Source organism: Callithrix jacchus, chromosome 22, assembly GCF_049354715.1.
Source record: "Callithrix jacchus isolate 240 chromosome 22, calJac240_pri, whole genome shotgun sequence".
NCBI classification, from domain to species: Eukaryota; Metazoa; Chordata; class Mammalia; order Primates; family Cebidae; genus Callithrix; species Callithrix jacchus.
Window position 1 is genome coordinate 45,610,987 of NC_133523.1, and position 27,063 is coordinate 45,638,049.

Here is a 27,063-nt window from a genome sequence, read left to right on the forward strand (position 1 = left end):
GGGAAGAGGGGTACTATGGCATTGTGACCAGAGAGAGGGCTATGGTTCTGATTCTTGCCTGTTCCTGTTTTCCCAGTTCTGTCACTCGCCTGATGCTGGAAGAGGAGCAATCACTGGCCCTTGGTGTCTACCCTCCAACACCCCCCTCAGATTCCTCTTTGGGGAGACACTGGGGGGCCTTTGGCTGTCACTCCCTGTGCATGGTCTGACCCCAGACCCCTTCCTCTAGCACGGTTTCTCCTCTCCCCAGCCTAGGAAGTTGTCTCACTGTCCACCTCCGAACGGGCTGAGGGAGCACGGGGTTCGACAGGACAGCGACCCTGGGAGGAAGGGGCTGCTCCGCCCACGCTGGGGAGAGATGTGAGCATCCCGGGTCACTGGATCTGCTGCTGTAATGGGAACCCCTCCCCCATCTACTTCTCCACCCCCCGTCCTCCCCTCAGTGGTTTGTTTTTGTGTCAACTGTGCCATTTTTATTTTATTCCTTTTCCCCCTTTTCACAGAGAAATAAAGGTCTAGAAATAGTCGGTCCTCTGGCCTTAGTCATCAGCATGGAGGAGGGGGCACCACCCCAGGGCCATACCATCTGCCCTTCTCTCTTGGGAAGATCTTGTTACAGGACACATTATACCCCTATGTCCCAAAAGGATTCTCTGGGGACCCCGCTCCCCCAAGGAGTGCCACTGGCCTGTGGGGTAGAGAGTCCACAAGGTGCTCAGCGTGGTGTCCTGTAGTGCAGTTCAGTTTCACAGATATTGGCCGAGTATTTGGGGGGTTAAGAGCAGGTACCTTGGAGCCAGGCTACCTGGGTCGAAATTGTGGGTCCTTCAGTTAATAGACGTTAACAAGTGGCATTAGTGCCTAGATGGCAGGCTGGGTGGTGAGGAGTAAGTGAATTAGCATCCCGGAAAGTATGTAACAGTACACAACATGAGAGGTAGTCAGAGTTACCGTACAGTGCCCGAGAAACCCCCGTGGGCCATTTCCTGTGTTCTTGAAGAAGACTTGAGCTCGGACCCTGTCCCCAGGAGGTCTCAGAGTAATCAGGACTGTACTAGGGAGCAAACTATGGCAAGATAGACAAGTTGTCTCTTAGTATCTATTCTCCCGTTTTTAATAGAGAAGCTCTGATTCTTAGCTGGGCACATGACTACATGGATTCAAGGGATTTTCGCAGTGCCTCCTGAAATTGTGATATTGTGACGAAATTGAAGCCGCAAAGATGCTGAACAGAACTGGTGTGTGCAGCTTCTAGGAAGCGCTCTTCAGCGGGAAGCTCCTTCCCTCCTTGTAGTCTGGAACATGGATCAGGTGGCTGGAGAAGGAGCTGCCACGTTGGGCCAGAAAATGATCTTAGGAGTGAAGGTCAAGTAAGTCGGGACAAGATAGAGGGAGCCTGGCTGCCTGAGGCTGAAGAGCCATGCCGGTATTGTCACCTGGGAGAGTTAACCTGGTCAAGTGCCTGTTTGTTTGGGATTTCGTCACTTGAAGGTGACCTGAATTCTGACATGCAGAGAGGGGCCCAGAGCACCCTGGAGTAGGACTGGTGGTGTCTGCATGGAAGGGTTTCACAGAGGACATGAAGCTTGAGCACATCTTGGCACAGGTGGTGGGAGAGAAATGTGCCTTTGAGTTACAAGGTGATTTTACCAACTCAGCCCTCCTATTAGCACGTCCCTACAACCTGATTGTTCCCCGGGGGACGAGACTGAAGGACACCAAAAAGCATCCTTAGACATTTCCATTTATGCCCTGGCTGATAAACTGTCTCCCAGTTGAGAATCACTGCTCTAGAAATGAGAGCACACGTGTAGCCAAACACCCAAGTCCGACATTAACCCTTGGCCTTCCCATGGATGACTGCTGGTACACTGCGACAAGAGTGCAGCGGACCAACAGCCTTCGTGTTCCCAGCAGCCTGTTGCCCCTGCCTAGACCTGCTGTCACAGCCTTCATTTCCACAGGATGCCCAGGTTCATCTGCACTCTGAAGTCTGACAAGTCCTGCCTTAACACTTTCACCTAGTTTTTCTCTCTTGGAGAGTGAGGTTAATGCTGCCTGGGTCTAGGGCTGAGGATGCGCTCTGGCTCAGAGGTGGGATCTAGAATTGGGCGTGAATATGTAGACTAGTCTCGGATGTGTTGAGGCTGCAGGATTGGGTGAGTGATGGAATGGGGATCGTTACAGGAGGCGGAGGTGTGCCGGATACCCCGGATGTGCTGGGTGGTGAGGTGATACTCAGAGACCACAGGAGCGAGTATGACAGACGGGGGTGAAGCTTGAGATACTGAACCCAGCAGAGATCCTGAGTTAACCAGGAGTTGCCTGGTGTCTTGGGTTATGTGCCCTAGAAGCAAAGCCTGAGTAGAGACTCTTGTTCAAGTGTCTTACTGAGGGGGTGCTCCCAGGAGAAGGGGACTGAGGTAACTCAGCTTCTATGAGCTTCAAGTTGGGAGAATCCAGTCAGGTGTTGAATGTGATGTTATTAAGTCCATTGTTAGGAGCAGTTCCTCATTTCCCAGGTTGCAGGCTTGTTTGCTCCATACACCTGGCCCTCTCTGTAGGAGCTGAATGGAAGCCTTTGATGCTGGAGCTGGCTCAGGTTGGAGAGGCTGCGTGCAGCCAGGACATACGACACTGGCCTGGCTTTTCCTCTCTCAGCCTAAATCCCAGCAGTTACACTGGTTGTCGCTGATGGTTCCTTCCACAGCACTGTTCACAGCAGCCCACACACAAATTTTGTCTCCTTTTGTGACGACCGCACTTCTTTGGCTGTTTTACTTCCACTGCTTTGACCCAGTCATCTGAATGCAGATGAGGTCGCTGAATCGTTTGGTGATTCGGCTAACACATAGGGGCACGAGTAGAGCTCTAGAAGCACCGTGCCTTCCACTCAAGGTGCAGAATCTGCCTGTGGTGCTTGAGCTGTGGTTGTCGCTGGAGAATTGCCATGGCTTCCCCAGGCAGATGAGGATCACAGGGCAGTGCCTCAGCCCTGAGGAGCGAACTGCAGGACACAGACAAGATCCTGCATATGGTCATCAGGCCTGGAGGGAAGGACGACAACAGGTTCATTTAGTCAAGCTGGTGGCACCAGCTCTGAGCCCAGGAGTTCCAGACCAGCCTGGCAGCTTAGACCTCGTCTCTACAAAAAAAATGAAAATAAGTTAAAAAAAATAGGCTGGGCACGGTGACTCACACCTATAATCCCACCACTTTAGGAGGCCAAGGTGAGTGGATCACCTGAGGTCAGGAGTTCGAGACCAGCCTGACCAATGCAGTGAAATCCCATCTCTCCTAAAAATATGAAAAAATTAGCTGGGTGTGGTGGAGGTCGCCTGTAATCTCAGCTACTCAGGAGGCTGAAGAAAGAGGATTGCTTGAACTGGGGAGGCAGAAGTTGCAGTTAGCTGAGATTGTGCCACTCGACTCCAGCATGGGCGACAGAGCGAGACTATCTTCAATCAATCAATCAATCATCCTCATTTAGCAACTTGTCAAAAAGAATCCAGTGAAGATTCAGTGCCAGGTCCTGATTCAGTATTCCTTCCTCTACTCCCTTGATGTCTTACCATACAGAGCTGCAAGGTGATGGGGGGGTTGCAGGCTTCATAGGACTGGATTTTTCCCAGTCAGCCTCCAGGAAGGGTAAGAGATTAGTAGCTTCACATGTCACAAAGTGGAACTGGAAGTTTGGGTTGGCTAATTGGGTTCTTCCCAGACCTTGGAGAAGTGAAGGGAAACAGACCCCAAATCTTCATGGGAAATCACTGCCCTCTGCCCCCAAGAGCACATGCCTTTCCTGACAGAAGCTGAGGAGCAGGAATCTGCTCCCCACTCACCCCTTAGCTTGGGCTTAGCCTCAGCCCCCACGCTGCTGTTCCTCTACCCAGTGCATAGTCTAGAGCAGTAGGGAGAATGGACCTTCCCTATGCTGAAAAATAAGAATGAGGGGCTAGAACTCCAATCTCACTTTTTCTCTAGTCAAATGGCAGATGTTTATTATTCATGAATAATCTGGCTCTCTGTTAATTCAGCTGTGTTCCTTTACTGTTACTTCTCTTTTTTCATGTATTTTTTACATATATTTTGTTTCATATGTTCTGTTTTTTCATATATTTTGTAGCTTTATTTTATTTTTTGTTGACTTTTTGAGATGAAGTCTTGCTGTGTCACCCAGGCTGGAGTGCAATGTTGCGATCTCTGCTCTCTGCAGGCTCCGCCTCCTGAGTTGAAGCAGTTCTCCTGAAGTAGCTGCTATTACTCTTAACATGGATAAATACTTTTTTTTCTTTTCTTAGGGAACTAAAAGACGCAGTTCTCAATTGATTAGTCAGTCTGTGGTCTTCTGCTGAGGAAGGGTACAGAATCTCATCTCCAGGAGCGTGGAGCTCTGTCAGATAGGATTCTGCTTCCTGAGCCCAGAGCTTATTCTCCTATGTGATCAAAGGCTTTCACAGCATCCACATTGGTTTCCAGATCAATCCTATCACGCTTGTTCCAGAGACCTTCACATGAAAAGGGAAATTATAAACCAGAGTCCAGGAGACACCATTCTGCAAGGATCCTGCCCTCTCTTAATAATCTCCATGGCCACAAAATACCTGGGATTTTCCCAGAAGCTAGCCACCACACAGGTAGATGATGAACTTTGGGCAGAACCCCCAGCCCTAGCCCTCACTCTGATACCTGTCATGTTCAAACTGCTCTCTTCAAGGGCACATATGCTGGTATCTCCCGAGAGTCTGCATGTCAGTGTGTCTGTGCTAGCATTACTGATTTAGAAAGTGGAAAGAGCGTCCGGGCGTGGTGGCTCAAGCCTGTAATCCCAGAACTTTGGGAGGCCGAGGCGGGTGGATCACGAGGTCAAGAGATCGAGACCATCCTGGTCAACATGGTGAAACCCCGTCTCTACTAAAAAGACAAAAAATTAGCTGGGCACGGTGGCGCGTGCCTGTAGTCCCAGCTACTCAGGAGGCTGAGGCAGGAGAATTGCCTGAACCCGGGAGGCGGAGGTTGCGGTGAGCCGAGATTGCGCCATTGCACTCCAGCCTGGGTAACGAGAGTGAAACTTCGTCTCAAAAAAGAAAGTGGGAAGAGCAACAGGCAAAGGGCAGGATACTGGAGGCTGGGTCTAGGCTCCCCTTACCTGATGTATGTTGCTGATTTTCCCAAATAATGATAAAAATGATCTCCAGGCAGCAGAGAAGCAGGAGGACCCTAGACTACATAGTAAGTAGGAAATGAAATCAGTGCTGCATGTCATTTAGATTGAGCTCAGTCCTGAGTCACAAAATCTCTTCAGAACAAAGGAATAGTAGTCCCTTTTCTGAAGCTCGCCGTGGCCTTGGGCAGCCTGGCATCGAGAATTCTCAGCATGTTCACAGCAAGCTTGCATCACACATCAATGGAACAGTCCCAAAGGATTCCTAAGGGTGGGAAAAGGCACTAAGAGAACATGAACCTGCAGCCCCTGTTAGACCATCTGCTCTAATTGATACTACTGTTAGCAAGCGAAAGGAGCTCTCTCCGTGAGGCACTAGAAACCAATATTTTGACACCAGGTTTTTGAGAAATAAAAGCTTTTTTTTTTTTTTTTTTTTGAGATGGAGTTTAGCTCTTGTTACCCAGGCTGGAGTGCAATGGGACGATCTCGGCTCGCCTCAACCTCCGCCTCCTGGGTTCAGGCAATTCTCCTGCCTCAGCCTCCCGAGTAACTGGGATTACAGGCACGCACCACCATGCCCAGCTAATTTTTGTATTTTTAGTAGAGCTAGGGTTTCACCATGTTGACCAGGATGGTCTCGATCTCTTGACCTCGTGATCCACCCGCCTCAGCCTCCCAAAGTGCTGGGATTACAGGCGTGAGCCACTGTACCTGACCAAGAAAAGCTTTTTATTGTTAGTTGACTCACAAGATGAATCAAACTCAAATTGTCTTTATGTACTGACTTTAAGGCAGTGATTTAATTATAAAATGTTTAGGAGATGGATTCTGGGGTTCTCAGGTAATTAGTACAAGGAAAGGAGAGGTCTGCAAAGTCTTCAGGCATGCACAGTTCTCCTCATGTCTCCTCATGCATGATGTGCAAATTTACAGGGAGTTAGTATGAACCATGGCGTGGAAATTCAGGCTCTGACGTCAGCATGCTTGCTCTGTGCAAACTCCTTTTGGCCATATTGGTTTCAACCAATTTTGGCCAGTTTTGTAGAGGGAATTTGAGGATTTCAGGAAGTTGTTTCTTAAATGCTGTTCTGTAAATGAATGATTTGTGTCAGTCACTGGTTTATTTAACTCTTTGGGCAATGGGTTCACTACCACCTGTCCTGATGCCACTTGATCTTTCCTGGGCCTCCTTCCGTTCCATCATTCTCTCATCATACTTTGCCACGCAAATAACTCCCCTGCTATTCTGTAGGTAACCCAGATACCAGCTGTACTGCTTCCTGTCTTAGATATCTATATATACTCTGACCTAATCAAAACCAGAAATGTGGAGCTGAAAAAGCCAGTGTGTGAAACAAGAAAAGCAATAGAGACTGGTAGCAACAGTATTGAACAAGCAGAAGAAAGAATGTGTGAACTTGAAGATAGGTTATTTGAAAATACATGCTCAGAGAAGAAGAAAGAAGAATATAAAAAATATAGTCATCAGGATATATGGGACAGCATCCAAAGAGCCAAGTTCCCGTTATAGGATTTCAAGAAGAAAAAGAGAAGGGTATAGAAAACTTATTCAAAGAAGTGGCCGGGCGCAGTGGCTCACGCCTATAATCCCAGCACTTCGGGAGGCTGAGGCGGGTGGATCACGAGGTCGAGAGATCGAGAGCATCCTGGTCAATGAGGTGAAACCCCGTCTCTACTAAAAATACAAAAATTAGCTGGGCATGGTGGCGCACGCCTGTAGTCCCAGCTACTCGGGAGGCTGAGGCAGGAGAATCGCTTGAACCCAGGAGGCGGAGGTTGCGGTGAGCCGAGATTGTGCCATTGCACTCCAGTCAGTAACAACAGCGAGACTCCATCTCAAAAAAAAAAAAGAAAGAGTAGCCAAAAGTGTCCATATCTGGGAAAATACATAAATGTCTAGGTGTAGGAAGCTTAAAGTTCTCTAGTTTAAATTCAGCTAAGACTACAGCAAGACATAATAAACTGTCAAAAATCAAAGACAAAAGCAGAGGGTTTTTTGTTTGTTTTTTGTTGTTTTGAGGCAGTCTTGCTCTGTTGCCCAGGCTGGAGTACAGTGGCACCATCTCAGCTCATTGCAACCTTTGCCTCCTGGGTTCAAGTGGTTCTCGTGCCTCAGCCTCCCAAGTAACTGGGGCTACAGGTGTGCACCTCCACACACAGCTAATTTTTGTACTTTTTAATAGAGACAGGGTTTCACTAGGTTGGCCAGGATGGTCTTGAACTCTTGATCTCGTGATCCACCTGCCTCAGGCTCCCAAAGTGCTGGGATTACAGGCATGAGCCACCGTGCCCGGCCTTTATCCATTTTTTATTTAAACATTGCCTCAAAATCCATTAACAACTTAAATATATATAAGGTCTGAAACTATAAAACTACAAGGATAATTCATAGGGGAAGAGCTACATTATATGGATTTGAGGAATTATTTTTGGATATGATCCCAAAAGCACAGTCAATGAAAGCAAAAATAGACAATTGGAATTATATCAAAAACTTCTATACAGCAAAAGAAACAACACAGTGAAGCAACCATCAACAGAATGGCAAAAAGTGATTGGAAACCTTACCAAGAGGTTTATATCCCAAATACATAAAAATCTCAAAAAACCCCATAGCAGGTAAACAAATACCTTGCTTTAAAAGTGAGCAAAGGTCATGAATGGGTATTTATCCATTGAAGACATACAAATACCCAAAAGGGATATGGCGAAATGCTCAAAATCACTAATCACGAGGGAAATGCAACTCAAAATCACAAGATATCATCTCAGCACAGTTAGAATGGCTACTATCAAGAAGACAAAAAGTAAAAGTGCAGGCAAGGATGTGTTGAAAAGGGAGCTCTCACACACTCCTGGTGGGAGTCTAAATTAGCACAGCCATATGGAAAACAGCATGGAGGTTCCTCAAGCAATTAAAAATATAATTAATATGCTAGCCAACAATTCCACTGCTGGGTATATATTCAAAAGGATCATGAGATCAGTATGTCAAAGAGATATCTTCATCCCATGTGATATGGTTTGGCTCTGTGTCCCCACCCAGATTCTCCTGTTGATTCATAATTGCCAATGTTGGAGGAGGATCCTTATGGGAGGTGATTGAATCGTGGGGGCAAACTTTCCCTGGTTATTCTTGTGATAGAGTTCTCACATGATCTGGTTGTTTGAAAGTACATAGCTATACGGACACAGTGGCCCACACAAGTAATCTCAGCACTCTAGGAGGCCAAGGCAGGCGGATCACTTGAGGTCAGGTGTTTGAGACCAGTCTGGGCAATATGGCAAAACCCCGGGTCTACTAAGAATACAAAAAAGTAAGCCAGGCATGGTGATGGGTGACTCCTATAATCCCAGCTATTTGGGAAGCTGGGACGGGGTAATCGCTTGAAGAGAAAAAGAAAATGTGTAACGCTTTCCTTTTCACTCTCTCCTCCCTGATTTGGCCATGTGAAGACTGCCTGCTTCCCCTTTGCCTTCCACCATGATTTTTAAGTTTCCTGGCACCTCCCCAGGATCAGAAGCCTGGACAGCCCACACAATCAAGAGCTGCTTAAACCTCTTTTCTTTGTAAATTACCCAGTCTCAGGTATGTCTTTATAGCAGTGTGACAACAGACTAATTCACCATGTTAATCGCAGCATTAGTCACAATAGCCAAGTTACCAAATCATCTAAATGTCTATAAAGAAATTAATGGATAAATAAAATGTGGTACAAATACACACGCTGAAATATTATTTAGACAGAATCTAGTGCTGTCATTTGCAGCCACTTGGATGGAACTGGAAATTAGTAGCCAGGCACAGAAAGACCAATGTCACGTCTCACTCATATGTGGGAGCTAAATAAGTGGGCCTTATGGAGATAGAGTGTAGAATGATGGTTACTACAGGCTGGAAAAAGTTGGGGCAGTGGTGAAGAAATTTTGATTAATTAGTACAAAGATATGTCTAGACAGAAGGAATAAGTTCTGTTAGCACAGTAATTAGTGTTAACAATGATTTATTGTATATTTCAAAATAGCTAAGAGACTGTCTAAAATGTTCTCAACACAAAGAAATGATAAGCGTTTAATGTGATGGATATCCTAAATTCCCCAATTAGCTCATTTTTTGCTTCAATAAATGGGATCTTGCTCTGTCACCCAGAAGGCTCACTACAGCCTTGATACCCTAGGGATCCTTCCACCTCAGCCTCCAGAGGTGCTCAGATTACAGGCATAAGCCACCTTGCTCAGCCAAAGGGGGCCAAAGGGTGGATCACTGAAAGGTGTTATGTATTTTGTGCTGCTACCAAATCCAAATGTTGACGTGCCCCAAATCTCCAGTACCTTGGAATGTGACTGTGTTTTGAGATCGAGCCTTCGAAGGGTGATGAAATTAAAATGAGGGTGTTAGAGCGGGATCCAGTCAGTCTGACTGACGTTCTTAGAGACAGGGAAAATACGTAGAGAGAAACCCCAGAGCGTCGTGCACATAAAGACTGAGGACGCTCTGTAACGGTGACCATCTGCCAGCCAAGGAGAAGCAGCAAGCCTGCCTTCACTTCAGTCTTGAACTTCCAGTCTCCACAACACTAAGAAAATTAATTTCTGTTGTTTACGCTACACAGTCAATGACATTTTGTTATGGCAGCCCGAGCAGATTAAAACACAAAGTAAGAATCTGCCTTTTTTTTTTTTTTTGAGACGGAGTTTCGCTCTTGTTACCCAGGCTGGAGTGCAATGGTGCGATCTCGGCTCACCGCAACCTCCGCCTCCTGGGTTCAGGCAATTCTCCTGCCTCAGCCTCCTGAGTAGCTGGGATTAAGGCACATGCCACCATGCCCAGCTAATTTTTTGTATTTTTAGAAGAGACAGGGTTTCACCATGTTGACCAGGATGGTCTCGATCTCTTGACCTCGTGATCCACCCGCCTCAGCCTCTCAAAGTGCTGGGAATACAGGCGTGAGCCACCGCGCCCAGCCCAGAAAGACTCATTTTTCGAGGTGATAGAATAATACAGTGCAGAATTTAAAGTTTGTGGCTACTATGAGTACTGAATAGTTACTTATATGTAGCGTGTAACTTGTCTCGGTGATAACAAGTATGAGTTTCAGTTGGGTAAATTCATAGAAATAAAATTATTGCAACATAAATTGACGTCTGGTAACCTTACACAGACACTACCAAACAGTTTTCCAAAATGTTGATAATCATTTCAACACCCATAAGCAGTGCACGCGTTTTTTTGTAAAACTTGATGATTTCCTGCCATTTTCATTTGAGCTTTCTGGGTGATCTATTGTATTACTAGGTAGTAGTTTGATCTAAATTTTGCTGATTATGAAGGACACTGGTTACTTTTCACATATTCATTATCCATGGAATAACTTATTATCTTTTTTTTTTTTTTTGAGACGGAGTTTCGCTCTTGTTGCCCAGGCTGGAATGCAATGGCAGGATCTTGGCTCACCGCAACCTCCGCCTCCTGGGTTCAGGCAATTCTCCTGCCTCAGCCTCCTGAGTAGCTGGGATTACAGGCACGCGCCACCACGCCCAGCTAATTTTTTGTATTTTTAGTAGAGATGGGATTTCACCATGTTGACCAGGATGGTCTCGATCTCTTGACCTCATGATCCACCCGCCTCAGCTCCCAAAGTGCTGGGATTACAGGCGTGAGCCACCGTGCCCAGCAAAGCCACGTCTTTCTAAGATAGACTCTAATGAATATTGGGTCTTAGTCTGGTACCTATGTGGGCAGAGGGAGTTCTATTTAGCAGAATTGTCTAATTCTGGTGCATGCTATCTCATTGACAGTAGTCTTAGTCAAACTTTGCTTGAAGAAAATTTATTGTATCTGGTTTTACCTCCTGCATCTGATGAATCAGAATGATTTGCTTATGAAAAATTCGCCAAAGGTGAATACAGTTAGGAAATCAGTGGTGAGTATTGGTGGAAAAGAGTGTTCTCTTTGTTATCTGTATGTACACATGTCTTATTGGCAAGGACATGTGCAGGTTTTGGTCAGGACTGTCCTTTTGTGAATGTTTATGCAAATCACAAACTTTGAATGATAGAAATAGTGTCACTTTTTGTGGCAGATGACAAAACTGTTTACTGTATAGGGAAATAAGAGACTCGAGCCAAGAAAACCAATACATAAGAAGAATTTTGGAGATCCAAAGAGAAAATGAATCCTGTGAAGCCTCGTGATCGCAAACCTGCCTCAAGAAAAGTCCTGAGGGAGGCCGAGCCCAGTGGCTCACGCCTGTAATCCCAGCACTTTGGGAGGCCGAGGCAGGAGGATCACGAGGTCGAGAGATTAAGACCATCCTGGCCAACATGGTGAAACCCTGTCTCTACTAAAAATACAAAAATTAGCTGGGCATGGTGGCGCTTGTCTTGAGTCCCAGCTATTTGAGAGGCTGAGGCAGGAGAATTGCTTGAACCTGGGAGGCAGAGGTTGCAGTGAGCCGAGATTGCGTCACTGTGCTCCAGCCTGGCGCTTGGTGACAGAGCAAGGCTCTGTCTCAAAAAACAAAAACAAAAAAACAAAGTGAGGGAGAGTGAGTTAGAAAACCCTTAAAAGTTAAATGAGAGGCCAGGCGCCATGGTGCTACAGTACCAAGGCTAGCTATTTCTTTCTTTCAATCATTCATTCAACAGCTATACTTACTTCGTTAGTGTCTCTTGTCATTTTAAAATGGTTTATCTTCATATATCATGAGGATATATGAAGATTGGGATTGTGGTAAGTTTATGTCTATAGTTTTATTCACAGGCTAATATTACCTATGAAATAATACTAAAATGAACTGGAGATACACTGATTGCCATATAATCCCATAGGAAAAATTATCTAAGATGACACTGAGGCTGGGTGCGGTGGTTCATGTCTGTAATCCCAGCACTCTGGGAGGCTAAGGCGGGCGAATCGCGAGGTCAGGAGATTCAGACTATCCTGGCTAACACGGTGAAACCCCATCTCTAATTTAATACAAAAAATTAGCTGGATGTGGTGTCACGCATCAGGTGTCCCAGCTACTGGGGAGGCTGATGCAGGAGAATCGCTTGAACCCGGGAGACGGAGGTTGCAGTGAGCCGAGATGGCGCCACTGCACTCCAGCCTGGGCAACAGAGGGAGACTCCGTCTCAAAAAAAAAAAAAAAGAAAAGAAAGAAAAAGAGAGTATTTCTATTCTATTCTGTGGGTCGGCAGCATGAAATTACACATTCAGCACAGACAAGAGGTTGCATATTGTATTTTAGTTTGCATTCCTTTCACAGACAATCTGAGGGCTTTTCAATTAAATTTCTAAAGTTTAATTGAATTCCTTAATTTTAATTGTGGGAACTTTCCTGAATCCAAACATCCGATGTGGACCCTCCTAGTGAGATCCCAGGTCACTAACTGTGGAGCGACTTTAGCCTACCCACTGTTAGTATCCAGAAAACCGAGACACGCCCAGAGATAGGAGGAGACACGTGCAGGCCCCGCCCATCCGCACCAAGGCCACGCCCACTCTATTACTGGCCCCGCCCAGGCCTGGCCTCTCAGCTGCGCGCGCAGTTTCCTGCAGACCCGGAAGTGGATCGAGTGGAGAGATGGCGCAACTGCGGCGCGTGAGTTTCCCTTTGTTTAGAATAAGTGTTTGTTTTGCGGTGCCCTCACGCTTCTGTACCCGGGATGTGAGGGGCTGTACAGATCTTGAAATCCTCCTACCGCTGGCTCCATCCCGAGTAAATTCACACCTCCCGTCGGAATTACCGGGGGTCGCTTCCTTGTGTGTGAAAATCGCGCTGGGGCTGATTCTGACCCGGGTCGTTTTGCCATAGGGCCGTGTAGGCAGCTGCTTTCGCGCCGTTTTTCTATTTAAAACCCGTCAGTGACCGCTCCGCCAGCCCCGCGCCACGTAAAGTCTCCACCTGCGAGGCGGATCCACGCCCTCCGAGTCCCAGTCCTTGCCAGTGTCGGCTTCTGGGGCGCAGCGCCGCAGCGGTAATTCAGAAAGGGCCGCGTCCTTGCCTGGCCTGGAGATTCTGCAAACCCCATCCCTGATCTGCCTCCCTCCGTAGTCCTCCTTGGGCCGGGCTCTTCTGTCCCCAGGCCTCTTTGCAGTCACGACCTCTCCTGATCCTGTGTTGTGGGAGGTGGCCAGGACCTGCCTTAGGGCACCCAGTGTTCTTCTGTCCCAAATGCCTCCCATTAGAATTAAGGAGGTGGGCATTTTATTCCAGTCCTCTTGCTGTGACTGTGTAGTGAAAGAGAGATTGAGAGAGAGTTAGAGTAAATAGAAAAATTTACAGAAAAAATAATGAGGGAGATCCGTAGCAAGACGGCAACCTAGAGGGAGGGTGAGAGATTTGCAAAGTGGAATAAGCACCCCAGGAAGTAGCAGGGAGAGAAAAGCAACTGGAGAAATGTAAAGTGAAGTTCTATTTCCAGAAAGATGAAGGACAGCAAAATAGGGAGAAGGGCAGCAAAGGGAGAGGCTCCTCAGGCAGAGCTGGGGAGAGCAGGAGGGATTTGGAGCCAGGGCAGACAGAGCAGAGTGATGCTGGGACAGCAACAGAGGGGGCAGGAGAGCAGAGGGAGAACCACCTCAGGGGTCTGGGGTTGCCAAACAGTGGGGACAAGGGGGCATACAGAGAAGAGGGAGTTTAACAGGAGGAGCAGAGATGGGAGAAGAGGTAGAAATATATGGAGATTGCAGACAATCAAAAGATTGTAGAGAAAGAGCAACAAGAGGAAAAACATTGCAAGATGGAACAGATCAGGTAGAAAAGAAGGAATAGAGGGAAGAAGGGGGTAAACTGCAGGAGAGGAGAGGGGCTCAAAATCTCGGCTCATTGCAACCTGGCCTCAAGCGATTCTCCTGTCTCAGCCTCCCACCTAGCTGGGATTACAGGCGTTTGCCACCATGCCCAGCTAATTTTGTATTTTTAGTAGACGGGGTTTCACCGTGTTGGCCAGGCTGGTCTTGAACTCCTGACACCTTAGGTGATCTGACCACCTAGGCCTCCCAAAGTGTTTGGATTACAGGCTTGAGCCACCTTGCCCAGCCTCCTCACATTTTATTAATGTGCTAGAATGGTTCACAGAACTCAGAAAATTTTACTTAGGTTTATTATCAGTTATAAAGGTTATTACAGAGGATAAGTTACAGATGGAAGAACCTTCCTAGCAAATCAAAACAGAGGAGTGGGTTTTGGAAGCCATGAATTTTATTCCACATCTGAAGTGAGGGACAGTCTTGTGGGACTGAGGCCTTAACTTAGGAGATCTGATTCTAACTCCAGGTAGAGAGTATCAAAATTGAATTACATTATAGGTCACCCAGCTGGGAGTGTGCCAGAGAACTGGTTGGTATGGGGAAAAAAACATGCCCATTTCCATCTCAAACAGTAAGGGGAAGAGATCTCCAGTCGGCCCTCCTACTTTTCTCAGGGCCTGTGATCTCTGCTCAGTAGTAACTGGGAATGATCTTTCCCTCCCCCTGGCTGTTGCTGACCCTGTGATTGTACACCATGTGCCAGCCCTACTCACAGTCTCAGGACAGTGTGGCATACTTCCTCTGTGGCATCACCAATATTTACCCCAAGGGACTACTTTGATCAGTGTACTCAGAAGGAAGTATTGTCCATTCAAAGATGCACAGACACATTGACCAGGCGCGGTGGCTCACGCCTATAATCCCAGTACTTTGGGAGGCCAAGGCGGGCAGGTCACTAATGGTCAGGAGTGGTGAGTCATGACAAGGAGAGCCTGGTGTGGTGACACAGAGGCCTGGCCGACACGGTGAAACCCTGTGTCTACTAAAAATACAATAATTAGCCTGGTGTGGTGACACATGCCTATAATCCCAGCTACTCGGGAGGCTGAAGCAGGAGAATCGCTTGAACGCAGGAGGTGGAGGTTGCAATGAGCCAAGATCGCACCACTACACTCCAGCCTGGGTGACAAGAACGAGACTCTCTCTCTCTTAAAAAAAAAAAAAAAAAAGTAGATACAGAATGAAGCCTTTATTTTCTTGTCACTCCTCCATGATTAAAACAAAAAAAATATTCTATCAATTACATTTCTCCCTGTAATAAGTACCTGTCTTTTATGCTGCATTTGAGAACACAGTGTACTAAAATCTTGTTTCTATTCTGTCTTCAGTCTTGCGTCCAGTTCTTGATTTGCCCCTTCCAGTTAAGCTTTCACCTCCTCCGTTCCTATGATCCTTTTTTTTTCCCGGAGTCACCTGTTTCAAAATCCAGTTTTGAATTTCCTATCCTCATCTTTTCCTGTTAGCAACATGTTGGCAGCTGATCATTCCCTGTTCTTTCTTCTTAGCTTTGAAGACATCTCTAAATGTTACAAATTACTTTGTTTCAGATTTTTGTCTTATCGGTTTCCTCTGCTGGTGTCTCCTGAAGCTGTCTTCTCTGAATGTGGGAGTGTCCCAGGATTTAGGTCTTTTTTGTTTTTGTTTTGAGACAGGGTCTCACTCTGTCACCCAGACTGGAGTGCCGTGATGCAATCATAGCTCCCTGCAGCCTTGAACTCCTGGGCTCAGGAGGTCCTCCTGCCTCAGCCTCCCAAGTAGCTGGGACTATAGGTGCACACCACCACACCCGATTAATTTTTTTATTTTTTTGGTACAGACTGAGTTTTCCTATATTGAATAGGCGTAGATCTCAAAACCCTTCTCATCTCGGTCCACACACACGACCCTTCCTTATCATCTTATCTTGTAGCTTTGACCCTAACCACATGTCTCCATGTGCCCTATAGTCTTCTGCCCTGAGGTCTAGAAATCTGTGTTCAGTTGTCCTCTCACTTCTCTACTGGATCATCCAACAGGCATCTCCCCTCATGTGTGCCACTTTCTGAAACTCCCCCAAATGTATGCCCCTGCAGTCCTTCACATCTTAGATGAGGGTGACCCTGTACTCTGAGGCTTAGCCGAACTACTTGTCATATAATCAAAATATGTAAGACGTTACATTGTAAATACATTCTTTTTTGAGACAGAGTTTCTCTTTAAGGCCAGGCTCAAAGGCAGTGGTGCAGTCTCGGCTCACTGCAACCTCTGCTTCCCAGGTTCAAGCGATTCTCCTGCCTCAGCCTCCTGAGTAGCTGTGACTGCAGGTGTGTGTCACCACGCCCAGCTAATTTTTTGTATTTATACTAGAGACAGGGTTTCACCATGTTGGCCAGGATAGTCTTGATCTCTTGACCTTGTGATCCGCCCACCTGGGCCTCCCAAAGTGCTGGGATTACAGGTGTGAGCCACCGCACCCAGCCTGAAAGTACATTAATTTATAACATAAATAATTACATATTTACTTAAAACAGGTGAGGAAAATTGTTGTTTCTGAAATTCTTTTGAGGTATGGGAGAGAAATGTTGGTGACCTCATCCCTGTGTGATCCACTCCCCCGGGACTGTTCTGACCTCATTTTTGTTGTTCCCTCTGCTGCAGCCACACAAGACTCTTGCCTGGGGCCAAGGTTGCTCCTGCCTCAGGGTTTCCACATGGGCTGTCCATCTACCTAGACCTCTCTCGCCCATCAGGTGCAGGCACAAATACCTTTTCTTCCTCAGGTCTTTGTTCTGATGTCACCTGCTTCATGGAGGCTTCTGTGTTCCTCTCCACCCCACATTTAACACTCCACTATACCCTCACCCCCACTGGGGTCCACCCTGGCTGCTCTAGATGTTCTTTTGCTCTTTTGCTGGATCCTGGTGACAAGGCCCCAAGGGGAGAGCAGAGCCAGAGGTTGGGGTGTGCTGGGCTTGCCCTGTCTGAGTGGCGCTCACCCCTGGCTTCACCTTGGAGTGCAGGTACGCGTCTTGTGCCCCCATCCTCTTACCTGAGGTTCCCATTCACATACGCAGGTTGGGCCCAGCCTTAATATTTGAAGTCGATTCTAGGGTAGTTACTCCTTATCTGCCAGTGTACTTTTAAGGTTCCAGTTACTCTTGGTTAACCACAGTCCAAGAATATTACATGGAAAGTTCCAGAAATGAAGAATTCACAAGTTTCAAATTTCTTACCCCTCTGAGTAGGATGATACAATCTCTCACTGTCCCACTGTTTGGCCCAGGACTTGAATCGTCCCTTTGTCCAGTGTGTCCACCCTGTACAGTCATCCCTCTGTGTTACATATGGTTTGCTTCCAAGAAAACCCCGAGGCTACCCAAATCAGATGGTCTTCAAATCCCTTTTTTTTTTTTTTTTTTTTTTTGCATAGTACAGGCAGGGCTAGGTGGGTCACACCTGTAATCCCAGCACTTTGGGAGGCTGAGGTGGGTAGATCACGAGGTCAGGAGTTCAAGACCAACCTGACCAGTGTGGTGAAACCCCATCTCTACCAAAAATACAAAAATTAGCTGGCTGTGGTGGTGTGCGCCTGTAATCCCAGCAACTCAGGTGGCTGAGGCAGGATAATTGCTTGAACCCGGCAGGTGGAGATTGCAGTGACCTGAGATCGCACCACTGCGCTCCAGCCTTGGCAACAGAGTGAGACTCTGTCTCAAAATAAAAAAAAAAGAATAGTATTAAAACAATTTCAAGGAGATGTTAAGAAAAAAAAGGGGGAGCCGCAGTGGCTCCGACCAGTCGTCCTGGCACTTGAGGAGGCGAGGCTATGAGTTCAGGACCAACTTGAGCAACATAAGATGCTCTCAGTGATTAACAAAAAAAAAAAAAAAAAAAAAAAGAATAGTAATGTATTAGGATATGTGTGTATGCACATATAATGACCATTTTTGCAGATTCAGGTTTTTGTCCTTGAACTTGTTAGGTAATTGTCAGTCTACTTTTGATGCTGACCATTTTTGCAGATTCAGGTTTTTGTCCTTGAACTTGTTAGGTAATTGTCAGTCTACTTTTGATGCTGATGTGTTACTTAACTGTTTGATTCTTTAGGTTTGATTCTAATGCCCGGACACAAAATTAACCCACAGTTATTTCTATAGATGTGTTAGGTATTGATGTTTGACACACCAAGTGATACCCAGTATCTACCTGAGCTAGAATTCAAGTAGTTGGTGTCTTCAGAGAGATTTGTATTCTACCTCAGGTAGATATTGAATGAAAAATGTGCACTGGTTTAGAGAATATCATAACTTTTTATAGAAAAGTATAATAAAACACAATTACAGACACATAACTAGCTCAAAATTACCTTAATGTGGATTTATCAGAATGTTCACTTCACCATATCAGTTGAGTCAATCTTTACAATTCTCTTCTCATTTTATGTGAACGTAAGTACTCTCTGCATACCCTGTTGGTCAAATGCATCTTTTATTTTAGGGACCCTTGACATTCAGGGATGTGGCCATAGAATTCTCTCAGGAGGAGTGGAAATGCTTGGACCCAGCTCAGAGGACTTTATACAGGGACGTGATGCTGGAGAACTACAGGAACCTGGTCTCCCTGGGTAAGGATAATGTCCCCTCCAGAAGTTGGGATCTGCCCTTGGTATCTCTGCATTTTCCCTCGTGTCCCTGTTGGGAACCCCTGCATTGCGTGACTGAAATTGAAACCCTGTTGACTTGGCCAGGCATGGTGGCTCACGCCTGTAATCCCAGCACTCTGGGAGGCTGAAGTGGGTGGATTGCTTGAGGTTGGAAGTTCAAGACCAGCCTGACTAACATGGTAAAACCCCATCACTACTAAAAATAGAAAAATCAGCCAGGCATGGTGACGCATGCCTGTAATCTCAGCTGCTCGGGAGGCTGAGGCAAGAGAATCACTTGAACCCAGAGGTAGAGGTTGCAGTGAGCTGAGATCTTGCCACTGCACTCCAGCCTGGGTAACAGAACAAGACTCTGTCTCAAAAAAAAAAACGTTGGCCGGGCATGGTGGCTCATGCCTATAATCCCAGCACTTTGGGAGACTGAGGCGGGTGGATCATGAGGTCAAGAGATTGAGACCATCCTGGTCAGCATGGAAAAACCCCGTCTCTACTAAAAATACAAAAAAATTAGCTGGGCATGGTGGTGCGCACCTGTAGTCCCAGCTACTCGGGAGGCTGAGGCAGGAGAATTGCTTGAGCCCGGGAGGCGGAGGTTACGATGAGCCGAGATCGTGCCATTGCACTCCAGCCTGGGTAACGAGTGAAACTCCGTCTCAAAAAAAAAAACAACCTTATGACAACCTTTTTTTTTTATAATAAAGATGGGGTTTCACCATGATGGCCAGGCTGGTGTTGAACTCCTGATCTCAGATGATCCACCCACCTCGGCCTCCCAAGGTGCTAGCATTACAGGCATGAGCCACCATGCCCGGCCATGACAAACTTTTAAAATATCCAGTTCCCTGTTCCTTTTTTTTTTTTTAAGTTTTTTTGGGATGGAGTCTTGCTCTGGTCCCAAGTCTGGAGTGCAGTGGCGTGATCTCTGCTCACTGCAACCTCTGCCTCCTGGGTTCAAGCAATTCTCCTGCCTCAGCCTCCTGAGTAGGTGGGATTACAGGTGCACACCACCACACCCTGCTAAATTTTGTATTTTTAGTAAAGTCAGGGTTTCACCACGTTGAGCAGGCAGGTCTTGAACTCCTGACCTCATGATCCGCCTGCCTCGACCTCCCAAAGTGTTGGGATTATAGGTTTGAGCCACTGCACCCAGTCAGTTCCCTGTGTTCTATCCCTGTGCTTTTGATTCTTAGTTCTCAGAAGAGAGTTTGGTATCCAGCTATTACAGTGTTCCCTAAGCATTAGGAGATAGTCTGTGGGTGGATTTGTGAAATGTTATTCTTGAGTTCTTGATTAATGGTTTTTTTCTTCATGGTAGAATGATATATAATCTGTTGGGCATATACCCATTCACGGGATTGCCGGGTCAAATGGTATTTCTGGTTCTAGATCCTTGAGGAATCACCATGTTGTCTTCCACAGTGGTTGAACTAATTGACACTCCCACCAACAGTGTCAGAGCACTCCTATTTCGCCACATGTTCTCCAGCATCTGTCGTTTCCTGTTTTTAATGATCACCATTCTAACTGGCGTAAAAGGATTGGTTTTTATAATCTCTTCTGCCTAAACACGGGGCTTGGATTCGGGAGGCGTCACAGCGTATCTTGGTTCTTTCTTTTATAAACAGGAATGTGTCTTCCTGACCTGAGTATTATCTCCATGATGAAGCAAAGGACAGAGCCCTGGACTGTGGAGAGTGAAATGAAAGTAGCAAAACATCCAGCTAGATGGGAAGGTATGAAAGACATCAGCACAGGTAAGAGCTCAGATGGACAGAGTGGAAGCCATGATTTTTTTTTCTTTTTTTGAGACAGAGTCTCGCTTTGTCACCAGGCGCCAGGCTGGAGTGCAGTGGCGCGATCTTGGCTCACTGCAACCTTCACCTCCCAGGATCGAGCAATTCTCCTGCCTCGGCCTCCCGAGTAGCTGGGACTACAGATGCGCACCACCAAGCCCAGCTAATTATTTTTTTATATTTTAGTAGAGATAGAGTTTCACTATGTTGGCGAGGATGGTCTCGATCTCTTGACCTCATGATCCGCCTGCCTGGGCCTCCCAAAGTGTTGGTATTACAGGCGTGAGCCACCGTGCCCGGCCTTTTTATTTGTTTGTTGAAACAGAGTCTTGCTTTGTCGCCTGGGCCGGAGTGTAGTGGTGTGATCTTGGCTCACTACCACCACCACCTCCGAGGTTCAAGCGATTCTCCTGCCTCAGTCTCCCTAGTAGATGGGATTACAGGCACCCACCAGCATGCCTGGCTGATTTTTGTATTTTTAGTAGAGACGGGGTTTCACAGTATTGGCCAGGCTGGTCTTGAACTCTTGACCTCAGGTGATCTGCCTGCCTCAGTCTCCCAAAGTGCTGGGATTACAGGCATGAGCCACCACGCCTGGCTTACAATTGTTTTCTTCTTGGTCGTATTTTTGGTAATACAGTTGTTGAGTCTCATTTAACTTGCAATTTATTTGTATAGACTTGTTTGAGTGTCCTCTTGTATATTTATTTATTTATTTTTCTTCTTTTTTGAGACGGAGTTTCACTATTGTTACCGAGGCTGGAGTGCAATGGCGTGATCTTGGCTCACCGCAACCTCCGCCTCCTGGGTTCAGGCAATTCTCCTGCCTCAGCCTCCCGAGTAGCTGGGACTACAGGCATGTGCCACCATGCCCAGCTAATTTTTGTATTTTTAGTAGAGACGGCGTTTCACCATGTTGACCAGGATGGTCTCGATCTCTTGACCTCGTGATCCACCCACCTCGGCTTCCCAAAGTGCTGGGATTGTAGGCGTGAGCCACCGTGCCCAGCCTCTTGTACATTTCTAATTTTAGTTATTTCAGACACACATGTCATGTTTCTTTCCTCTACTTTAAAGTAAGGGTTTGTCAGTCTTTTTTTTTTTGAGACAGAGTTTCGCTCTTGTTACCCAGCCTGGAGTGCAATGGCGCGATCTCGGCTCACTGCAACCTCCGCCTCCTGGGTTCAGGCAATTCTCCTGCCTCAGCCTCCCGAGTAGCTGGGATTACAGGCACGCGCCACCATGCCCAGCTAATTTTTTGTATTTTCAGTAGAGACGGGGTTTCACCATGTTGACCAGGATGGGTCTCGATCTTTTGACCTTGTGATCCACCCGCCTCAGCCTCCCAAAGTGCTGGGATTACAGATGTGAGCAACCACACCCAGGCATTTGCTTATTTTTCATGTATGCATACATTATTACACTATCCTTTCTAGCACTGTTTTTGTTGCATTTCCTGAGTTCTGCTGTGTTATATATACATTTTCCTTTGTATCAAGATATTTTCTAATTTTTTTTTTATCTTTATTTATTGTATTTTCAAATTTTTTTGAGATGGGGTCTCACTCTGTCACCCAGGCTGGAGTGCAGTGGCACGATCTTGGCTCACTGCAGCCTCCTGAGTAGCTGAGATTACAGGAGCGCAACCACCATGCCCAGCTAATTTTTTTTCTGTATTTTTAGTAGAGATGGGTTTCACCATGATGGTCAGGCTGGTCTTGAACTTTTAACCTTGTGATTTGCCCACCTCAGCCTCTCAAAGTGTTGGGATTACAGGCATGAGCCACTGTGCCCGGCCTTTTTTTTTTTTTTTTTTTTTTTTTGAGGCGGAGTCCCAGACTCGCCCAGGCTGGAATACAGTGGTGTGGTCTCAGCTCACTGCAACCTCTGCCTCCCTGGTTCAAGTGATTCTTCTGCCTCAGTCTCCTGAGTAGCTGGGATTACAGGCACACACCAGCACACCCAACTAATTTTTGTATTTTTAGGTGGAGATGGGATTTCACCATGTTGGCCAAGCTGGTGATCTGCCCTCCTCAGCCTCCCAAAGTGCTGGAATTACACAGCCACTGTGTCCAGCCTATGCAATTGCTCTTAAGTGTCTTATTTCCCCTAAGAGGCTCATCCTACTTTTTCTTAGAAGCTTTCAGTTTCTGTTGTGTGTCTCTGCTCATAATCTCTCTCAGATTCACCCATAATCCCCCTGACTCCTGCAGATTCCCCACTGCTCCAATGCATCACTCCACCTTTTGGGTTTTCTGCACTGCCAGTGTGATACACGAAGTATGCTGATATGTCTTCTAATGCCTGAGTCACATGAGGCAGATTCGTCTGTCAAGGTCTAAACATGCCAGAACCATGGGTTCAAATTAGACTGTTTTCTTGCTTTCCTAGGAAGGAGGTGTGCAGTGAGTAGCAAAACAGGAAACAACCGTGTTACAAATCCACTTGGATTAACCTTTCGGTTACCTCTGCCGGGACTGGAGATATTTGAAGGTGAAGGGAAATTTTACGAATGCAGTCAAGGAGAAAAGTTCATCAGCCACAGTTCTTCAGTTTCGCCACTTCCAAACATTTCTTATGGTGTCAAAACATGCATTTTTAATAAACTCAGGAACGATTTTGTTGATTTTCCATTACTCTCACCAGAACAGAAAGCACGCATTAGGAGCAAACCTGACAAATGTAAAGAGCAGAGCAAAGTCTTCAGAGTGTCTTCAAGCTTTCCTAATCCTCAAGCAGTCCACACTGCAGATAAAGCTAACAGGTGTCATGAATGTGGTAAAGTCTTCAGGAACAAGTCATACCTTGCAGAACATTGGAGAATCCATTCGGGAGAGAAGCCTTACAAGTGTAAAGAATGTGGCAAGCTCTTCAATCGAATCGCCTACCTTGTCCGACATGAGAAGGTCCATACTGGCGAGAATCCTCACAAATGTAATGAATGTGGCAAGGTCTTCAGTCGAATTACGTACCTTGTGCGACATCAGAAAATTCATACTGGAGAGAAGCCTCATAAATGTAATGAATGTGGCAAGGTTTACAGTAGTAGTTCGTACCTAGCACAGCACTGGAGAATTCACACAGGAGAGAAACTTTACAAATGTAATAAATGTGGCAAAGAATTCAGTGTGCATTCAAGCCTCACCACCCATCTGTTAATCCACACTGGAGAGAAACCTTACAAATGTCAAGACTGTGACAAGGCCTTTAGGCACAAGTTTTCCCTAACAGTTCATCAGAGACATCACAACGGAGAGAGACCTTATAAATGTAATGAATGTGGCAAAGTCTTCACTCAGGTTTCACACCTTGCACGACATCAGAAAATTCATACTGGAGAGAAACCTTACAAATGTAATGAGTGTGGCAAAGTCTTCACTCAGAATTCACACCTTGCAAATCATCACAGAATCCATACTGGAGAGAAACCTTACAAATGCCACGTGTGTGGTAAGGTCTTTAGACACAGTTCATGGCTTACACAGCATCAGAGAATTCATTGATGAGCCAGTCCTTACAAACCCTATCATACGTTCTGGCATTAATCAACGTCAGAGTCCATACTAGAAAGAAATTGTTTAAATGTAATCAGTACGGCACAGGCTGTATCGAGACCTACCAAATCACTAGACATCAGAACATACGTCTTTGATGAAACCACACAAATGGATTGTGTGCGCCAAGGCTAACAAGTCAAATGTGTTGAACCTAATGACACGATGTGTGTAAAGAGTGCCAGGACACGTGGAAATGGTCTGTTATATTCAGGTTATTAAAAATGTAATTACTTGGGGTTCGTTTGAAAGGCCAGGTGCGGTGGTTCATACCTGCAATCTCAGCACAGTAGAAAGCCAAGACAGCAGGATCACTTGAGGCCAGGAGATCAAGATCAGCATGGGCAGCACAGCAGGGGCCGTCTCTACGACACGAAAAAGTAAGGCGGGCCCTTGGCACTTGTCTAGTTCCAGCTACTCCAGAGGCCAAGGCAAGAGGACTGTTGGAGCCCAGGAGTTTGAGAGGTTGAATAATGAGCTGTGATCTTACCACTGTGCTTCAGCCTGGATGACAGAGTGAGACCCTGTCACAAAAGAAAAAGGCTGCTTTTTATGACTTTCACCCTGAACTTTGAATCTCTTTATGTGCCTTCCCTACAGGCCTTTCACTGTGGTCTCTGGGAAAGAATCGGTAAGATGACAGGGCTGACTTAATTACCTGAGGAGCATTTCTATCCAATTTCCTGGAAGAATAAGGACACTGCCTTTTTTTTTTTTTTTTTGAGACGGAGTTTCGCTTTTGTTACCCGGGCTGGAGTGCAATGGCACGACCTCGGCTCACCACAACCTCCGCCTCCTGGGTTCAGGCAATTCTCCTGCCTCAGCCTCCTGAGTAGCTGGGATTACAGGCACGTACCACCATGTCCAGCTAATTTTTTGTATTTTTAGTAGAGACGGGGTTTCACCAAATTGACCAGGATGGTCTTGATCTCTTGACCTCGTGATCCACCCGCCTCGGCCTCCCAAAGTGCTGGGATTACAGGCTTGAGCCACCGCGCCCGGCCGCAGGACACTGCCTTTTAAGATTAATTTTTTTTTTTTTTTTGGGATGGAGTTTCGCTCTTGTTACCCAGGCTGGAGTGCAATGGCTCCATCTCGGCTCACCGCAACCTCCGCCTCCTGGGTTCAGGCAATTCTCCTGCCTCAGCCTCCTGAGTAGCTGGGATTACAGGCACGCGCCACCACGCCCAGCTAATTTTTTGTGTTTTTAGTAGAGACGCGGTTTCACCATGTTGACCAGGATGGTCTCGATCTTTTGACCTCGTGATCCACCCGCCTCGGCCTCCCAAAGTGCTGGGATTACAGGCGTGAGCCACCGCGCCCGGCCTCTGATTAAATATTGTCTGCTTTAGAGACCATGGAGGTGGATAGAGAGTAACAAAGCCGTGAAGGCAGTCCTCGTGTTTCTTGCAGTTAGCACACTATTTTCCTGACAGGCACAGTGCTGTGCTCTACAACAGATAGGAAACAAGAGCACACCATGACTTTAGGACACTGGGATTTTTATTTGAAGAGAGGTCATTAGGGGCTGATTATGTAGTAGAGATGATGTGGGGGAAATGGTGGCCGCCACCTCCATTGAATAGCAATAGCTGTTAGCAAAGACTGATTAAAAAGTAATTTTTGAAATGGAAGGAAGAACAGTTATATCAGAGTAGAGAGTTTAATCAAAACTACCAATGTGGCTGGGCGCGGTGGCTCACACCTGTAATCCCAGCACTTTGGGAGGCTGAGGTGGGTGGATTGCCTGAGGTCAGGAGTTCAAGAGCAGCCTGGCCAACATAGTGAAACCCCATGTTTACTAAAAATGCAAAAAATTAGCTGGACCTGGTGGTGGATATCTGTAATTCCAGCTACATGGGAGGCTGAGGCAGGAGAATCACTTGAACCCAAGAGGTGGAGGTTGCAGTGAACCAAATCACACCATTGCACTCCTGCCTGGGCAACAAGAGGGAAACTCTGCCCGCCCTCCCCCCACCTGCCCAAAAAAATAACAATGTAACATGTTCTTGAGTAGGATTTACATTTAACTGCTGGCATAATTTGCAACTGTTTGATTTAGTGTCCATAGTTCTTAGCTTTGGAACAATAAAGTTTAAATTTTCCAAAGTGTGAATGATTCATTCTTTCTACCAATATTGTGTTTTATCCCATCTCAGGAGGATACTTTATAGCAGACAATAATAAGGCACCACTAGGACTTTTTTCTTTTTTTTGAAATGAAGTCTTGCTCTGTTGCCCAGGCTGGAGTGCAGTGGCATGATCTTGGCTCACTGCAACCTCCGCCTCCTGGGTTCAAGTGATTCTCCTGCCTTTTTCTCCTGAGTAGCTGGGATTGCAGGCATGTACCACCAGCACCATGCCCAGCTAATTTTTTGTATTTTTAATAAGAGATGGGGTTTTCCCATGTTGGCCAGTCTGATCTCGAACTCCTGACCTCAGGTAATCCACCCACCTTGACCTCCCAAAGTGTTGGGATTACCAGCGTGAGCCACTGTGCCTGACCAGGATTTTTAAGGTTGAAGCATCCACAATTTTATGTGTTAAATGAAATGACATACACTTTTGGATATATACACTTAGGTAAGTATGATTTTGGGTAATAATATTTAGTACTTCAATTATTCTCTCTACTCTTTTTTTGAGATGGACTTTTGCTCTTGTTGCCCAGGGTGGAGTGCAGTGGGTGCGATCTCTGCTCACTGCAATCTCCCCTTCCTGGGTTCAAGTCATTCTTCTGCCTCAGCCTCCCAAGTAGTTGGGATTACAGGCATACGCCACTATGCCCAGCTAATTTTTTAAGGTTTTTAGTAGAGACAGGGTTTCTCCATGTTGCTCAGGCTGGTCTCGAACTCCCGACCTCAGTGATCTGCCTGCCTCAGCCTCCCAAAGTGCTGGGATTACAGGCGTGAGCCACCGCACCTCAATGACCTCTCTATTCTGCCCTGAGATGCTTACATGGGTAAAGGGAAAACCACGTAACAGTGCAGCTTCATCGTATTCCCTCAAATGTTCATCACTGTTGAACATGAGCTGTATTACGTTACTATGTGCCTTTTTCTTGTGTGCCA

General features: G+C 46.4%; 2 protein-coding genes across 3 annotated transcripts in view; both read left to right on the forward strand.

Moving 5' to 3' along the window:
* PPP2R1A (protein phosphatase 2 scaffold subunit Aalpha) overlaps window positions 1-524 on the forward strand; it is a 34,886-nt gene extending 34,362 nt beyond the window's left edge. Inside the window, exon 15 of the mRNA XM_002762433.5 lies at window positions 77-524. Within this exon, the coding sequence (XP_002762479.1) occupies window positions 77-93 (17 nt within the window). The 3' untranslated portion in view covers window positions 94-524. The remainder of the gene's footprint in view (window positions 1-76) is intronic.
* Window positions 76-26,101, forward strand: ZNF766 (zinc finger protein 766). 2 transcript variants are annotated; one of them, XM_035283758.3, is made up of 4 exons: window positions 76-8,777; window positions 18,480-18,606; window positions 20,271-20,399; window positions 22,830-26,101. In XM_035283758.3, exons 2-4 carry the CDS (start codon window positions 18,573-18,575, stop codon window positions 23,939-23,941), a joined length of 1,275 nt encoding a protein of 424 aa, XP_035139649.1. In that variant the 5' UTR covers window positions 76-8,777; window positions 18,480-18,572; the 3' UTR covers window positions 23,942-26,101. The 2 variants fall into 2 exon arrangements, with proteins under 2 accessions (XP_035139649.1, XP_035139648.2); XM_035283757.3 differs by lacking the exon at window positions 76-8,777 and adding an exon at window positions 12,748-12,792.
* The last annotated feature ends 962 nt before the right edge of the window (window positions 26,102-27,063 follow it).

Excerpts from the sequence above, each read along its gene's own strand:
- ZNF766 (XM_035283757.3), top strand. Across the intron at positions 18,607-20,270 it reads CAGGAACCTGGTCTCCCTGG|GAATGTGTCTTCCTGACCTG; the intron begins GTAAGGATAATG and ends TTTTATAAACAG. Across the intron at positions 20,400-22,829 it reads TATGAAAGACATCAGCACAG|GAAGGAGGTGTGCAGTGAGT; the intron begins GTAAGAGCTCAG and ends TTGCTTTCCTAG.